Source organism: Pantherophis guttatus, chromosome 8 (assembly GCF_059756535.1).
Source record: "Pantherophis guttatus breed Tessera chromosome 8, ASM5975653v1, whole genome shotgun sequence".
NCBI classification, from domain to species: domain Eukaryota; kingdom Metazoa; phylum Chordata; class Lepidosauria; order Squamata; family Colubridae; genus Pantherophis; species Pantherophis guttatus.
The window spans coordinates 23,110,266-23,128,466 of record NC_142070.1 but is presented as its reverse complement, the minus strand read 5'-3'; the positions used below and the strand labels follow the sequence as shown (position 1 = coordinate 23,128,466).

General features: G+C 36.8%; 1 protein-coding gene across 4 annotated transcripts in view; it reads right to left on the bottom strand.

The window, feature by feature from the left end:
* NPNT (nephronectin) overlaps window positions 1-18,201 on the bottom strand; it is a 68,960-nt gene that overhangs the window by 22,550 nt on the left and 28,209 nt on the right. Inside the window, exons 3-7 of one of the 4 annotated variants that reach the window (XM_060686925.2) lie at window positions 15,690-15,740; window positions 12,112-12,204; window positions 10,048-10,140; window positions 5,064-5,183; window positions 3,454-3,573 (exon numbers count right to left, since the gene is read on the bottom strand). In XM_060686925.2, coding sequence (XP_060542908.1) covers window positions 3,454-3,573; window positions 5,064-5,183; window positions 10,048-10,140; window positions 12,112-12,204; window positions 15,690-15,740 — 477 coding nt within the window. The remainder of the gene's footprint in view (window positions 1-3,453; window positions 3,574-5,063; window positions 5,184-10,047; window positions 10,141-12,111; window positions 12,205-15,689; window positions 15,741-18,201) is intronic. The other 3 variants (XM_034442228.3, XM_060686927.2, XM_034442229.3) reach the window with 3 other exon arrangements.

Genomic DNA, 18,201 nt, shown 5'->3' with positions numbered 1-18,201 from the left:
TTATCTTGGATAATCTGAAAGGATAATAGTCTTCTGGGACATTACTTTTTATGTATTATTAGTGCTGTGCAAAAATTACAGTTAAATTGTAAGATAAATATACGGATAACTCTACTTTTCCTCCATAAAACCCATCTTTTCATCCCTAATGTGGCATAACTTTATAAAAAGCAGGTTTAAATCCTGTGAAGAACAATTGTGTGCAAAACATTCTGAATGTTAGAAAAGGAATGGTAAAGGAAGAAAATAGAACACTGAAATGTTTAATTTAAGAAGAGGTAACTAAAATCTAGTATCCTTCAAAAGCACGATTTCTTCTGATTTATTATAATTTATCCTGTTGCACAAGTGAACTTTATTGGCAGATCTCCATGCTGAAAATAAAGTTCAGCCAAGGACACTAAATGGCTATTGAAAAGAATTGGTTCAATCCAATCATTGGGAGGTTACATACCCAAACTATAATGCTTGTCAAAATCTTTATTAATTGTTTCTGGAAACTATTACAAAATGGAACTATGTATTCACATAATGATTTATAGAGAACATTTCCAAGACTCCATGCATACCAGATTCTAGGGATCAATATATGAAAAAATTTCACAACACTGAAAGCAGGGATTTTGGCTACTGAATTCAATTCCCTGCTTTATTATGAATCCAACTGAAAATATCTGCGATAGATCTTTATCCAGTTTCTGTCTGAGCACAATAATATTAACCCCATCAAGTGACAACATCTGACTATAAATCAGCTGTGGTGGTCCCCGTGGCTTTTGGCACACTGGGTGCTATAATAAATAATCCTAGATAGCACTTAGAAAATCAGCGTATTGACAAAATTTCCACCTGTCAATTACAAAAGGCCATACTCCTTGGATCCGTACATACAGTATACTGCCCCGATGCATTATGATATCCTAGGTTCTTGGAAAGAACTTGGTAAACCAATACCAACTAAATAACTGGCAACTCTGATTTCACATTGCTGTGTATATAATATAATTTGGCTAACAGTGCGACCAACCACAATAATTTTTTTAAAAAAATTTGATTTATATGCCGCCCTTCTCTGGAGACTCAGGGCAGCTTACAATGTGCTCAGCAGTAGCCTTCATCATTTTGTATATTTTATACAAAGTCAGCTTATTGCCCCCACAACTGGGTCCTCAATTTATCTACCTTAGAAAGGATGGAAGGCTGAGTCAACCTTGAGCCTTGGCTCATACAATTTAACTTGTATGCTATCTGATTCTAAATGACTCTGGGCTGCTCATAACAGTCACACAAAGGAATTACAATAAAATTGATAAAAAATAAAGATATAAGAGGGCTAGAGCGATGAAAAGTGGGGTTTCACTTTTCCTCACCAAAGAGTCCTCCACTCCTCTGTTCGCAACAGAATACCTTATGCCACCAGGCTTGAAATTTTGGGCTTAGACAATTTAGAACTACGCCACCTTCGGTCTGACCTAAGCGTAGTACACAAAATTATCTGCTACAACATCCTACCTGTCAATGACTACTTCAGCTTTAATCACAATAATACACGAGCACACAATAGATACAAACTTATGGTAAACTGCTCCAAACTCGATTACAGATAATATGACTTCAGCAACAGAGTGGTCAATGCCTGAAATGCACTACCTGATTCTGTGGTTACTTCCCCAAACCCTCAAAACTTTAACCTTAGACTGTCTACTGTTGACCTCACCCCATTCCTAAGAGGTCTGTAAGGGGCATGCATAAGTGCACCAACATGTCTACCGTCCTTGTCCTACTGTCCCCATTTATTCATATCCATTTCCTCTACTCATAATCATGTTTATACTTATATCTGTTATCTTATACATGCTTGACAAATAATAAAAAAAATAAAGAGTCATGTCTTCATGTCTCTATTAATCAAGAGCAGGTGGGGGTATCTTTGGAGGAACCTCATTCCAGAAAGCAGGGGCAGCTACAAAGAAGGCACAACTCCAGGGTTCTAAGAGATGACTTCATTTAATTGAGGGAACCCACTGAATGGTTCCTTCAAAACTGGTCCATTATCAAACTGCCCTTAGCATCAAGTTTTTCCCAATTTTCAGTCAGAATCTGCCTTTCTGAAGTTTAAGTTCACATTGTAATTGTAAATGGCCATAGGAGGAAGCAATGAGGAGGAAGGCATAAAATGAACCATACAATCCCAAAGCAAACTCTGCTTCTTGCATACTACATCACAACACAAGTATAAAAAGGCAGAGATTTCGTCTTGATGAACCAACACACATTTCATCATTTTGGCATCATCATAGGAACAGATACCTATTTCTGTAATAGTTTCTAAAAACAGTTAAGTTTTACTTCCGATAAATATTGTGATATGGAGAAAGTACTTAAAATGATGTGATGATTTTCTATAATATTTAAAGTGAACAAATTCATTTCACTGGTCATGAGATGTTCTCCTTTATATTCTTTCAGTTGTATAATGCTCTTTATTTCCAAAATCTATTTCTGAATGAGCTGTTGAAAATCCATGAAGATTCTTTACACCAAGAGCCTTGGTGGCACAGCAGACTAAAGTGCTGTTAAATAGCACCAGCTGCCTGCAATTACTGCAAGTTCAAATCTCACCAGGCTCAAGGTTGACTCAGCCTTCCATCCTTTTGAGATAGATAAAATGAGGACCCGGATTGTGGGGGCAATAAACTGACTTTGTATAAAAAAGAACACCGCTTGGGGGGGCCGAAAGCCCTACTAAGCAGGTATATACAAAAGTATGAAGGCTATTGCTTAACGCATTGTAAGCCGCCCTGAGTCTCCGGAGAAAGGGCGGCATATAAATCGAACTAATAAATAAATAAATAATACTTCTTAAAAATCTTTCAGGTAATTTAACATTTTCAAGAACCGGAATGACTTTTTGCTTCTCTTTTTCCGCCCCACATCATTATTGAATTTAAAACAAAAATGACACTTTTTTCCAATCTTTTTTCACTACAGATATCACTAACTCTAAGAATGTTAGTATGGTTTTTTTTCCATTTTATTCTTCTATATTGTTTTAAAAGTTCAACATGCATAATAATTAACAGAATTCTAACACCCAGGAATATTTAAAAAATCGCACTAGTATATAAAGAATGGAGAACTGTTGTTTCTAAGAATTTGACTTTGCTTGAATATTATTTTGACACAAGTGTGATTTGTGCTCAACATTACCTAGTAAATATATTATTATAAAGGAGGGATATCCAACCTTGCCCACTTTAAAGAGTGTGAACTTCAACTCCCAAAATTCCCCAGCCATCATGTCTTAAAGTGGCTAAGCTTAGATACCCCTGTTATAAAGGCTTCTTTAGTTTCTAAAATTCCCTCCTTCAAACAAAATTTATACTGAAAGGCTGACCAGAATTCCCACATCTTGTGGAAGAGAGAAAAAAAAAATTTTTTTTTTTGACTCACCAATGCATGTTCTGCCATCTGGTGCTAGCTGTAACCCTGGTGAAGGACAGCGACAATGTATTTCCCCCTTAACCACATCACAGCCATACTGACAGTTTGCCATTGAACACGTGAGAGCATCTATGGAGAAATTAATATGCTAATCAAATGCTTCAGAATGTTCCACGCTGTCAAGTTATTTTTAAAATAGGTTGCCATGCACTTTTCCAACAGAAAAAGCCAATGGAAATATTGCTGTGCTTAGTTTGCTGAGATCTTTCCTTCCTGATTGCAGACAAAACTCTGTTATTTTTCCCTGATGTACTAAAATATAGTAGTCAAATTTATTATTATTTTAATAATAGAAAGGTGGAACTTCCTTTCTACTATTAAGACTTGTAATGGTGCAGTGGTTAGAATGCAGTATTGCAGGCTAACTCTGCATTCCCACTTCCTGAACAGCTCAAGGTTGACTCAGCCTTCCATTCTTTTGAAGTCAGTAAAATGAGGATCCAGATTGTTGGGGGAAATATACCAGGACAAAATTTTCATGTCATAATGCATTGAGTACCAAATTTGATGAGTTTCAAAGCAGTTGAGTAACAAGGTACCAATGTATTCTGGGAGAAAGGAAAAATTAGAGTAGTATGTTATTTTAAACACTCAGCACAGGTGGGGCAAGCCTGAATATTTGGAAAAGCTACAAGGACACAGAACATTCTTGGCAGAAAGTAGAAATCAACTCTTTTGGTAGATCTGTTTCTGATATCCTCTCAAGTCAAAATTACCTAATTGGTTGAGCTTTAAAGTTTTTAAACCTGATTTTGACTCTGATCAGGGTGAATAAAGATTGAGAAGAAGCAGGAAAAGAGAAATAATTGCAGAGAGAAATACAGGGAATGTTTCACCTGAGACTGAAAGTCAAATTACTGAAATGTGTGTAGTGGGGAGGAGAAAAATAGAGATGGAAGAAGGGGACAATCCCTCACAGCCAGAAAGAGGGACAGGGCGAGTGAGTCATACGGTGGTGGTGGGGAAGTCAGAGATAGACAATAGATTTGAGGGTAGACAGTAGTTAGCGGTTTACTTGCCGAATATGTCAGTCATATAATAGAATTCCTTGGGTTCAAGGCTACGAGCACTACATTAAGAGCCTATTAATTCTTGGGTTGGGCAGGAAGAAATAAATTTATATTATTCAATGTATATACATAATTTGTGTAGTCTGACCAACAATGATTAACTATTTTGTATGGTTTCATTACTGTCTGCAATAAATATTTATACCTAGCGGAGATGTGTATCTACTGCCAAGATAAGCTAAGAAGCCAATCTGTGTCAGAAGATTAATCAATTATTGTCAAGACCTGGCCATGGAATTCTAACAGCAATATTGCAACTTAACAAACATCATTAATTCTTGCTATGTTATTGCATTCCAAATATGGCAATTGTGAGTCACATCAAAAGTGACTCTTGTATCTTGTGAAAATAAAACAAATGGAATGCTATTTGTTCTTTTTGTTTTGTTTTATGGTCTCATTACTAGATCCTTTGCTTAAGGCAAATTAACTCCTGCTTCCAAGGAATTCCACTGTAAAAAAAATTGAAACTATAAGAAGTTAACCTACTAGAACAGGATCCATCAGGCATAAGCATGTACCCATTCAGACAATAACATTTGTAGCTTCCATAGGTATTCATACATCGATGTTTGCAAGGCCTTGGTTTCAATCCACATTCATTGAGATCTAAATAGGATATAGGGAGGGTGAGGAGGAAGAAATAAAAACAAAGAAAACATTAAATGTGAGCATTTTGAAGTTTCAGGAGTTTCAAAGTCAGTTCTTTTAGAAAAACAAGCCTGCATTACATAGTAGCTGAGGTTTGTTTGTTTTTTTATGTATTTATAGTTTGTTGAATGGACCAGAGTGGGCTAGCTTGTACAGGATCTTAAGCAGTAAATGTTGGCTTGTTTAATACAGTAAATGTTGGCTTGTTTAATTTTATTTTTTATATATTGTTTTCATATTTTGAAGTTTTATTGTACACCGCCCAGAGTCCCTCCTTGAAGGAAATGGACAGGTCAAAAATGTGAAAAATACATACATAGATACATAGATACATACATAAACCAAGCAAGCCACATAGTATCTTAGAATGACATCATCTGAGCTAAGGCAGTGAATAGTTTTAAGCTTGCTACCTTTGTCTAATATTCCCAATAACAAATGCTAATAAAATGTCTTTTATGGAAGTTCTGTTATTTATTGTTAGAACCAAGCATACATTTTGATTTCCATGACTATGTCTAGTTAAACTGATGTAGTATGTTCTTTTTAGAAAAAAACTTCACTTTGGTTAAGTGGTTGTCATGAGGAATTTAATCATTACTGGACAACATAACCCAAATTTAGTAAATAGATATGAATATATACAATATATTGTAGGAAAAATGCAATAGTTTATTGAAACTTTTACACTTTTCAGATTCAGAAAGTGTAGATTATGACACAGTTTGCTACACATGGTTTGGTACACGAATGTAATGATTTTGACAGTTTTAGGGCACAATGTTAAAATAAATCTTAATAGGGGAAATATATTAACACTATTTCATTAAGCTTTTTACTGCTTGCTTAATTTTAATTAAACATTAATTGTATATTTTTGCTGACTTTGTTCAGTAACTTTGAGAAGAGTTGGATTTTATTGTTTTAAGGTTCAAATCTTGCAGACTGCACTGGAAATAAGACATTCCACATCAGCTTCATTGTTTCTGTACTGGTATTCCATTCAAGCTAGAAGCAATGAATTAGGGTTCTCAATATAACTTCATTAAAGGGAGTGGTGTGGTGGCCTAAAGGTGGAGCTCTTGCCTCACAATCAGAAGGCTGTGAGTTCGATCTTAGGTAGCGGCAGATATTTCTCTCTCTGGGCGCAATGAGTAATTGTCTGCTATGAACTCCATGTAGGCATCAGGAAAGGCATCTGGTCAGTAAATGCTCAAGCTGTGTTTAGTCGTCCCTACTCCACCCGATGCAAGAGATTAAAGGGTCATTAAAAGAAAAAATCAATCACAGAGGCTGTGGGTTCAATCCTGGTAGAGGCAAGGGATTATGAGGTTGTTAAAAGAATATAATTTCATTAAAGAAAAAAAAATCCTTTTTTAAAAAAAACCAACTGTTTTACTGTAACAACATCTCTAATAAACTGCCTTTCTGTTTACATTCTGTAACAGCTTTCTTAGATTGGATATATACAACAATATTTTTATCCGCAATATGGTATGATAATAATATGAATATCAAATGCTCCACTGCAAGGGATTTCTCAAGTAGAAACAATTGTCTATAAATGGGCCATAGACTTATTTTGAGCATTTGGAATATAATTTAAGGCCATTAAGGCAGGCGTAAGGTCGCAAAGGGTTTTATACAATAACCAGAGGGCAACCTTTGCTCTGAGTTGTGTTTTTTTCAGTGACCTCAGTACCTTTGATCATTTACGTCAGAGATCTTCAAACTTGGCAGCTTGAAGACTTGTGGACATCAACTCCCAGAATTCTCCAGCCAGCCAGCTGCTGGCTGGAGAATTCTGGGAGTTGATGTCCACAAGTCTTCAAGCTGCCAAGTTTGGGGACCCTTGATTTATGTGAACCATGCAGACAAAGCAACAGGAATGCACACATCTTCACCTGCCTTACAAATACACTGAATACACATTTTAGAAACACACAATCCTGTGCAGCGTTCCGGTTACAAGCCAGCCACTCTCAGAACTAATTTTGAAGCCCACACTAGTTGTAGTTGTTATCTACACCATATAATCCTGTTTTGTTTTGTTTTTAAACTCTATTCACGCACAAAACTGTAAGATATATCACATTCTTCTTCAATTCCAAGGTTTGCCTAAGATTGAAATAAGAATGATTAGGGCAAGATTAAACATTTTTATGATACAGTTTCATTTTCTTGTCCCCAAAGTTTCCAATTTTAGCTCACTGTTTTAGCCAGTGATGTTATACCAGTAGAGTGGAAATTATATAAAGGGAAGGACTAGTTAGAGCTAAACACGTCAGTAATTAGTTTAGCCAAAAAAGTGTTAGTATTTTAATAAACTGGCATACATGTTGCATTTTTCAAAATGATCAGAAAATGTTTTCCATAAACATATTGCTTAGAACACTCTATGAACTAAAAAGGGTAAATCTAGCAAGTTGGATTGAATGTAACAAAAAGTTACAAAAACATTAATTATCAAAACCTTTTTTAAAAATAATCCACTTCAGTCTTCCATATTTCTTTGCACTTTGAAACAATTTAATGAGAAGTGCTTTAGCAAGCTTTGTTTTTGTTGGTCGCTGAGATTTTCTTCATAACCAGAGGCTACAGATACACACAAAAAGGGTACCACTAAAATAATAACATAGGAATATTGTCATCATTACAACTATATATAGAGAAAGCTAGAGGTTGAAGCAGCCCTTTAAAAAAGCCAGTCTCAAAAGCGCAGGCTGCCAAGCTTAGCTACTGCATTATAGGAAAAGGAAATGGTTAATGCTTTTCTTACAAAGCAAAGGGCTTACGTGTGCTATCATTGCAGAGCAGTTCCTAGCTAAAACATACAATGAAGACTTAACAGTTACACCTAACAATGAGATATAACAGTTGCCTCTAACAATGAAATATAAATCTGCTTTTCAGATTTCATAAAATCAAAACTTTTAATCACTTTCAGCTAGATGAAGTGAAACTGTGCTTCCAGGATGAGGCTTGGAGGCATCATAAGTGCTGAGATCCACCCACAGAGGTGTGGAAGGACATGGCAACTCTGCAATATTTAAATTCTTTTCAACATCTCTTTGTTCTTGCCTGCCAATATTTCTGCACATGCTCCAAACAAAAGTTCAGCTAGGGACAAGACAGCCATCTTCCCAACCATCAAAGGGATCTAACTGTAGGGACCATTCTCCCACTGATAATTACAGACTGCAAGTGCACCAGCGGAAAACAAAGGAGCTATTACCCTCAGTTCAGCAGGTAACAATAAAAATGTTTAAAGAACCTTAAGGACAATTTCCACACCGGAAGATGTGGTAAAATATTGATCCCGGGTTAATTATTTATAATTAATAACTTACATGGGTTATAACCTGAATCTTGTGAGAGTGATAGTTCCAGTCAATATAATAACCCTTAACAAGTCACACTGTCTGATAGTTTTCCTGTTGCAAAAGTCATATGTTCTGAATAAACTCTATCAAACATGCAGCATTATTCTAAATGAACTTGCTATTCTCAAGATATGATGGGACTCCAGAAAGCCCTACTGGATGGGATTTCTAGAAGTATAATCCTAACATCTATAGTAAGATAAAGGTAAAGGTTCCCCTCGCGCATATGTCCTAGTTGTTCCCGACTCTAGGGGGCGGTGCTCATCTCAGTTTCAAAGCCGAAGAGCCAGTGCTGTCCAAAGACGTCTCTGTGGTCATGTGGCTGGCATGACTCAACGCCAGAGGTGCACGGAATGCTGTTACCTTCCCACCAAAGGTGGTCCCTATTTTTCTACTTGCATTTTTTACATGCTTTCGAACTGCTAGGTTGGCAGAAGCTGGGACAAGTAACGGAACCTCACCCCGTTATGCGGCACTAGGGATTTGAACCGCTGAACTGCCGACCTTTCGATCAACAAGATCAGCATCTTAGCCACTGAACCTCCGCGTCCCTAACATCTATAGAACTTCAGGCCTATAAGCATTCAGCCTCTGATTACTATTGTCCCATGTACATTGTGCTATCTGAAAAAAAATGCACCAAGGACCTGCTCAATTGTCACAGCTAGCAGACTTCTGGGAATAATCTAATTATCTTCTTGAATAATATATTGCAAAGCGCTAAGAAGTCTGCTGTACCTCTTAATCAAATATATCAAAGATTAGATCTATCCATTCTTCCAGCTCAAGTTTTCCTATTCTGCGGCATCTTAGGGATACAATAGTTGTCTTTCTTATCTTTTGATATTTGCTAGGTCTGACATTATCCAGGTGTAGCACTTTCTACTTATGTTCTTCTCAATCTCTAGATGGAGCATCAAATCCTCGATTTTCTGCCAATCATAAGCCTTTTTCTTAAATTGTCAAGAGATGTTTACAGTAAATCTTTAAAGCTTCAGGATTGCCTGTAAATTATATTATTATTGCCATTGCTCATACTATATTGTGCATGCATTTTACATGCTAATACTAGCACTACTGTTCCTGGAAGAGAGGCTGCCAGAGACATTAACAATTATTACAATTATGTTTACTTAATCTTATATAAGCAAGCAGCATTTTATCAATTAAAAAAGAGTGTAGAAAAAGTAGCATACATCTCAAAAGCTCTGAGCAGGAGAACTACCACAGGAAGAAAGTTGCGGAAGAGAATTGTTTGGAAGGTAGGGTAACCGTCTTAAGGAAGTGTCAATGGTCAGTCTAATTGCATGCTGCCTATATTGCAGGCTTCCTTGTGGCAGCCAGGAGTTTGTTATCCTTTCAGCCTGTTTGCAAAAGAGGTTTCCATTGGTATTGAAGCCGTGCAGGTGGACCACCTGAAATAAAAGGATTGTCCTCACCCCTCCAAGGCAAATATGTGGCATGATCTTCCGCAGTGGTGAAAAAAGGTGATTCACTGGACCAGTGTGCAGAGGTTGCAAACAGGTGTGCAGCTTCACAATGGAGGAGAAGGCATAATAGAAGTCAAATGACATGGCACTTTATTAGATGAAATACCATTTTTGCATGTTACATTCAACTATCTCGGTTCTCTTTAAAAGAGGAGCAGCAGCAGTTTAGATTCAGGGGAAGAGATAATCTAGCTGAATTTGCAGCATTTGCCTGAAAAAGCTGAACGTTCAACTGAGGTATAGAGAAGTCGCTGCTATACAAACCTTGAGAAGGTGAATCTTCTTGTAAATCCAAAGTCAGAAATTATTTGAACAGATGAGCACATCTACTACTGGAGCACCCACCAATGATACACAGTGCAACAGTTCAGATTTAAATGAATTGAAAGCTTAAATTTAGAGAGAAACACAAGCTGAAGTGGTAGAGAGTACCTGCTACAGAAACAGTTTTGTGATAGGCCCCATTGCATGCACTCAGAATTTCCAAAGTTCTGGGAATTCCTTTAGCCCCAAACTTTTGGCAATTCTTACTCAGATTAGAAAGAAGGCTACAGTATAACATTAGTCATACTACCAAAAGTAGAAGGAAATATAACAATATGATGTATTATGGGAAGGGGAGAGGGAGGGGATAGGGCAGGGAAGAGGCTAGGACCGGGATGGTGAACCTATGGCACGCCAGAGGTGGCACGAAGCGCCCTCTCTGATGGTACATGAGCTGTTGCCCCAGTTCAGTTGGTCAGCTGGTCTTCGGGACTCTGCCGTGCATGCACAGGGGGCAGGGCGTGTGCAGAGAGGCCGCACGTGCATGCAAGGGGGGCTGGGGTGCATGCGGGAGTTGCGCGTGCATGTGGGGGGGCGGGTTGGGGGGCCACACATGCATGCAGGGAGAGCAGGGAGTTTGTAGGGGGCCATGCACACATTGCATTTTGGGGGTTTGGACATGCGTACACGCGCACTTTCGGCACTCGGTCCAGAAAAAGTTAGCCATCACTGGGCTAGGACAAAATGTGAGATCTCACAAGAATCTTTCAGGCAAAGTTTAATATATCTGAACAAGTAAGTTTTTAAAAACATTTAGAATTCACTAAGCTATGGAAAGTGGGAAACAATTCCCAGGAAACACATTTCCTGTTTCACCAACTTTCTCAAGTTGTCAGATATTCTAAAATGTTAATTTGATTTTCCATCAGAAGCTTCAGAAAGCTTTATTAGAATTCATGAGTGTAACTACACCTTTAAGCACTTGAAAACAGAGAATAAACAGGCATACGTGTCACTTGGTTGGACTTTTCTTCATTTGATGGAATGAATTTTATTTCTATTTAAATTATTTTAGCATATGGATTTCTTTCCTTATTTTTTGAGAAAGGAGTCCTGATAATAGCAATTTGTGTTAAGTTCCCACAGCTTGCTTAAACTCTAAATATTTATGAAGGGTTGTGTTTGGCTGAGCTCAGCAACAAAAATTTGAACAATTTTTTTCTAAGAGATAATACAATTTCTCACTCAGTTCAAATTGACTAAGGGGGAAAATAGTGTGGCCTATAAACCACATATATCCTGCCAAAATCCCCCCTTTTCTGTCCTAAGATTACCAAAAAGTGGGTAGATTACCCTTTAAAAAAATACTCCCTTTTTCTATTTGGGGTAATCAGGATATTTTAAGTGGGAAAAATAAAAATTTTCTATCCTCAAGCTTACTTTGGGAGTGAAGATTTTAATGTGTCCTTAAACCAATGGAAATAAGGAAAAGATATCAAAGATTCCATAATTGTTCACTTTCATTTGATAAAAAATACTATTGATCTTGACTATCATTAAATCAAGTGGCTAATATCTTAGTCCCAGAGAATGAATGAAGCTGTACCTTTGCAGTATACTTTTCCTTTATAATTCTGATAAGGACCAGACAACAGCTATTAGCTACAATGAAAACAAAGCAATTAACTGAACTTTTATAAAGAAGTTTGAGTTTTATTTGTTTTTCTTTCCGTCTTTTTGTTTCCTTACCTTGGTTGCATATTTTCCCAGTGTATCCTGGATGACATTTGCATTTGTTTGGACCAATACATTCTCCATGCTTACATCCAGGTTGACAAACAGCTGTGAATACCCAAAAAGAAGGCTATTATTTTTCTTTCAAATCAAAATACACACAAAATTAAAAATATTAAATAAATTTTCACTGGTCTTTGTAGCTGTTGTATTTTGTTACCTGCTTTTATTGTTCTTGTTGTTTTAACTTTGTATTATTTTGAGAAGTTAAAAAATAGAACAGCAAGTCTTCACTAATTGTTATAAAAATATATTCAATAGTAGCCTTTATTAGAGTTAGAGCAGTGAAGTAGTACAGCCTTCCAGTACTGTATGTTTCTACTACAAAACTCCACCACTAGACACATTTTCCCAAAGAAAAAAAAAAATAAAGCTGAGTTATTTATATAACAAAAAATCATAAACAAAACTGGTTTCTTGCTAAAAAATGTTATCTTTTTGCCACAAAAAGGAAGCATCTTTTTGTGGTATATGTATTTAAATATGAAATCTTAGCTATATTTTGCCATGTAAAGAAATAAAAAAATTGTAACCAATGCAAGTTGATAATCAAGAGTGTCAGAATTAAGACTCTTTGAGTTGGGTGGGGGGGAGGGGCAGGGGCTGCTCCCAAGAAAATTACTATAAGGTTGCAGCCTTTAGTGCATAACTAATCCTTCTGCCATGGTGAATAAACAGAAACTGCAAGGAGACTGCTTTTAATTAAATGCAAAGTAAGCTTATCCTTCAACGCCACTTTGTTAGGCTCGCATTTTACAAGGTGGCAAGTTCTGTCAAAAACATCCCAATATATATGATACGAATAACAGAAAAAAATAGAATGCTGTGTAAATATGACTGTATGAAGAATCATACCTCCAGATTAAAGGATTACTGTAGTGTGGGAGCAACTTAAAGCAAGGACTGACCTCTGAAAACTAAATGTTCTTTCTAATTATGGAGCTACCTGATAATCTTTGCTTGCTGACAAGAAATACTAATATAACTAATAATAATTTGTTTTACTGATTACATTTTAAATGGAATGTATGACCTTATCAAGGGTATTCTTTATTCCAGATAAGTTTATTATCCCAAAATTACAATGGCTGGAAGTGCACATTTACAGTTTGTTAACATGCTTTCAGAAATCTTTACTGTAGGCAGGTGGTTTTTAATCTTTGAGCAGTTCAATATGCAATCTTTTCTTCTATCATCTTGGAATGACAGTGCCAAATGCAGGGAAAATAATATTCTGCCTATTTTAAATATAGCAGACATTAGAATTCCAGAGAGATTTTCAACTGGTTAAATCACTGCCACTTTAGATTAGAATTGTGTATGAACCAGTCACTGCAAATAATGCACTGCTTTACATTTTGAAAGTGTTATTTTCATGGACAAAAATACCTCCAATGCCCAGAAGTTAAGCTACTTGGATTTTTCATGTAATAGTACATTATGCTGTAAATCAAGATAATATATGATGAACATTCCTTAGTGTAGTACATAATATTGGAATGCCTCCAGAAAGTTCAGTGGAATTATTCAGACAGTAATGTCTGAAGCAGATTCTCAAATACTATGGCAAGCAAACAAGTTGCCACAAGGGAGGTTGACACTGATTTGGAAATAAAGCCACCCATAATTTTGGCCTGAGAATTGGAAATATCCAGATAACTTAAAATCTAATTTTCTCTTGAAATATCTGGGCATGGACTTCAGCCCAGATAAGCCCTGGGCTGAAGTTCATTCTAGAATTCCTTGCTCTATTTTCTGCAACAACTAGAAGCTTGGGAGAAATCTCAAAATTATCAACATAGCCCATAAAGGAACAACATTATTCCTGTAGAAAATCCTCATTTAAACTTCTTTATTACGGTAAATATCAATGTAATTTTTTAAAGAATGATTATTATAGTAACATCCTATATAGGTGGAAGTATAGGGACTGGCATTCCACTCATAGGCAGTCTCCTGCCCCAGAAAATACTGGGTATTTTACATTCAGTCCAAATGGCGCCCTTGAGGTAGCAACCCTATTCTATACATAATTGTATGCTTGTAAGCCAAATTCCAATATTCACTTGGATGTATCAAAAGAATAGTATAAAGAATCTTTCACAGGAATATAACCCAGATATCAAATCTGTTGGATACCTTAATCTGAAGGAAACGTATTGAGAAGTAATTCTTTAGTGAGGTAAATGCCTAGATAGGTATTTGCTCAGGAACTCTTAAAGTGCTATTGTAATTACAAATATTCTTAACCATTGTCAATTAGTTCTAATTGAATTAGTAAATGTATTTCAGATTCTACAGCAGAGGGTCTTGTCTTGAGTTATATACCTGTATTACATAAATCAAGGCACAGTGCAGCTAGATTAATTTTATGCGCACTGGGTTTTCTCACTGTGGTTCTTTCTAGGTGTGTTGGGACTGCAACTGCTAGAAATTCAATCCTAACAGATCTGGAAAGCCACTGGTTGAGCATAGCTATTGTGTGTTATTGGGCAGTTGCAGATGTCATGGGAATCAAGAGCTATTAGTTTGATGGCAGTGTGACTGCCACTGAAGGCCAACTGCGGGCAGATAGTGGGCTTTCCCATGTAGTTGGTTGGCAAGTGTGAGAAGAGTCTGCTGTACTAGATGGGCCAACGGTACAATCCAGCAGGACACCACATATGCTATGTTCTCCTCTGGATTTTGGACCTAGCCAGATACAATAAAAAATATTTATAAGGAAACATACATAGAGGTGCAGTGCAATCGTAACAAGATTTGCTCATAAAGAAGTCTCACAGTATTCCCAGGTAAGCATATACAACAGGGGTGTCAAACGCAAGGTCTGGGGTCCAGATTTGGCCCGCGGGGTGCTTAGATCTGGCCTGCAGGACCACCCTGGAAACAGCGAAGGACTCACCCACAGGCCCTCTGCCAGTGAAAACGGAATTTGGGAGGGCCCTCCTGAGCTCCGTTTTCACTGGCAGAAGGTTGTAGGAGGCCGTTGCAGCTGAAAATGGACCTCGGCGGCCTGTTTTCGCTGGCAGAGCACTCAGGCCAGCACCTGTACCCCCGACATGAGTGACGTCAAGCTGGGGATGCCTACCCTGGCCTCCTGAAGTCAAAAACAACCTTGATGTGGCCCTCAATGAAATGAAGTTTGACACCCCTGATATACAACATTGCTAGCTTGGTCATTATTTCTGGCAGTGATTTATATAGATATCTACATACAATAACACTGAAATAAAACAACCATATTGCAGTATAGCATTGTTTAAAATTATAAATTGATAAACAATGTAAAACAGATTTTCCCGATATCTTATCTATAAAACTGAAAATGATGCCACAATTGATTCATATTAGTTAGGAAATCCTCCACTGTATGGGAATGCTTCAAAAAAAAGTGTTTCATTGTCTTAAAATAATAAACAAAATAAATACATATTTCTCCTGAGTTTACATAAAACGTTATTTCCCCAAATTATTAGTTACAGCTTCAAAACACTGTTGTGCCAAAATTATTTTAAGAAATATGTTCCGCTAACCTTTGGGTTGGCACCTTATCCTGGCTATTCTCTGCCTTAAGATGTAGAAAGCTGCAAAACAAATTTCCATAAAAAGCAATTCAAGCTGTTTTTAAAAATTATTCCTGAAAGGAGGGTGAACTTGGATGGGATTTTATCAACTTGCTACATTCCTACAGACTTACACACACACTGAACATTCTTTTTTTTTTCTGAAACAAAAAAAATAAACAAACTGGGACACATGTAAAAAGAGAATACCTTATATGTCATTAACTTGCTATGAGGGTTTGCAATGAGATACATTTTGTATAAAAATTAACAAAAATAAATTGTCATGTGGTTCCTTTTTGACCTACCATGTTTCCCCGAAAATAAGACCTTGTCTTATATTTTTTTGAACCCCGAAATAATTGCTTGGCCTTATTTTCGGGGATGTCTTATTACTTTGGGGCACGTGGAGCAAGATTGGGCTCCTCTTGCCGTCTTATCTGATTTCCAGGTCTGTCTCCCTAACCCTAACCAGAGGAAATGGCGGGGACCAGCTGCACATGTTTAAATATTTTCAGTGAGGGCTTATTTTCAGTGGAGGGGCTTACTTTTAGCGCATGTGCTCAAAAGCCCGATTGGGCTTATTATCAGGGGATGTCTTATTTCAGGGGAAACAGGGTAATAAACTCCAAAGGTAGTGAAATAGACTTCCTAACCTCACCACACAATACACTGTGGTAAAACAGTCTATTCCAAAATCCCAGTTCAAATGCAATTGAAATGTTCAGAATAATTTTTCTTTTAAAGAAACAGTATCCTTTTCTATCCAACTATAGCATCAATTTTTGGCCCAATTGACATCACTTACAAATTTAACAAAAAAAAAATTTAGAATCTTTGGGCATCTTAGAGACTACAAGTGCACAAAAGCTCAAGACAACAAACTTAGTTACTACTAAGATGCCATAAACCCCTTGACAGTTTCTGCTGTAGAAGATTAACACAGCCATTCATTTAGGAATTTTGGTAGAATAGTTTATCAATTGTGAGGCAATTGATAATTAAACTCGTTGCATTTTTAATACTTTGGATTACAGCAGTTTATGGATTGGTTTTTTGTTTGTTTGTTTGGTGTTGGCTTGTGTGATATGTGAACTTAACCACTGTTGTTTGTAAACTATGATTTATGCTTTAGTATTTTTTTCTGAACTAGGCTATTATGGCTTATTCAACAATTCATAACTTTGTCATAATTAAAAAGCCAAGAGTTAAAAAGCCAGGAGCCTGGATAGCTCAGCAGACTAATGCATTGTAATTTAACTCCAGCTGTCTGCAATTAGTAAGTTCGAATCTTGCCAGGCTCAAGGTTGACTTAGCCTTCCATCCTTCCTAAGGTAGGTAAATTGAGGACCCAGTTTGTGGGGGCAATAAGCTGACTTTGTAAAAATATACAAAAGTATGAAGGCTATTGCTTAACGCGTTGTAAGCCGCCCTGAGTCTCCGGAGAAGGGCGGCATATAAATCAAATTTAAAAAAAAAAGAGTTAAGATGTTTGTCTAGAATTGGGAAGATCCAGTATCAATTGATGCTAAGATGCCCATGAAAATTCACCTTTAGCTCCTAGAGATAAAGTGGGATAAAAATAAAAAAAAATGTTAGCAGTAATGATAATAGGGCACTCCAAGGTCAAGGGGGTATGCAACCCAAAGTAGTTTAAAAGGCTGCAATAACTAATTTGCTGCAGTTGTAGCATTGCGTGATTTTAGCCTTTCAAGCTATGATGTCCCAAAATTGAAATTAAACTGAAATGCTAGAGAAGAAACACAATAGCAACAGCACTTATATACCACTCCATAATGCTTTACAGTCCCCTCTAAGCGGTTACAGAATCAACATATTGCCCCCAACAATCTGGGTCCTCATTTTACCCACCTCAGAAGGATGGAAGGCCGAGTCAACCTTGAGCTGTGACAATCAAACTGATGGCAGTCGGCAGAATGCAATATTGCATTCTAACCACTGCACCACCACAGCTCTGTAGCATTTCAGTTTAATTTCAATTTCAGTTATTAAAAATAATGTAATTCAAGATCTAGGGAAAAAAGAGTAAGTTCTGACCTAGATCTTGTTTAGGCAGAATAGCAAACCATGGTCCAATGTTATGTGAACCAGCAATGAAGAAAAGGCAGTTGCCTGTTCTTTCTCCCTCTCATGTATGAAGAGAGTTTGCTTGCTCTTTTTGTTTACTTGTGCATCATGAAAGTAAAACAGAAAAGCAAAATTCCTAACGAGAACAAATCTTGTCACAATGGATACTGTTTCCTTAAAAATGCAATGCATATTCCCTTTGAAATTTTTCCAAAGTACATCAGACTTTTTCAAAATATCATTACAGAGGAGGAAAAGAGAATTAACAGAATCTCATTCTTTTCTGTGCAAACAAAATAATGCAGTTCTGTATTAGTTCAGCATATAATATTTCAGATTCAGATTCATAAACAGATTTGTTCAGATTCAGATTCATGAACTAAAACTTAAAGAG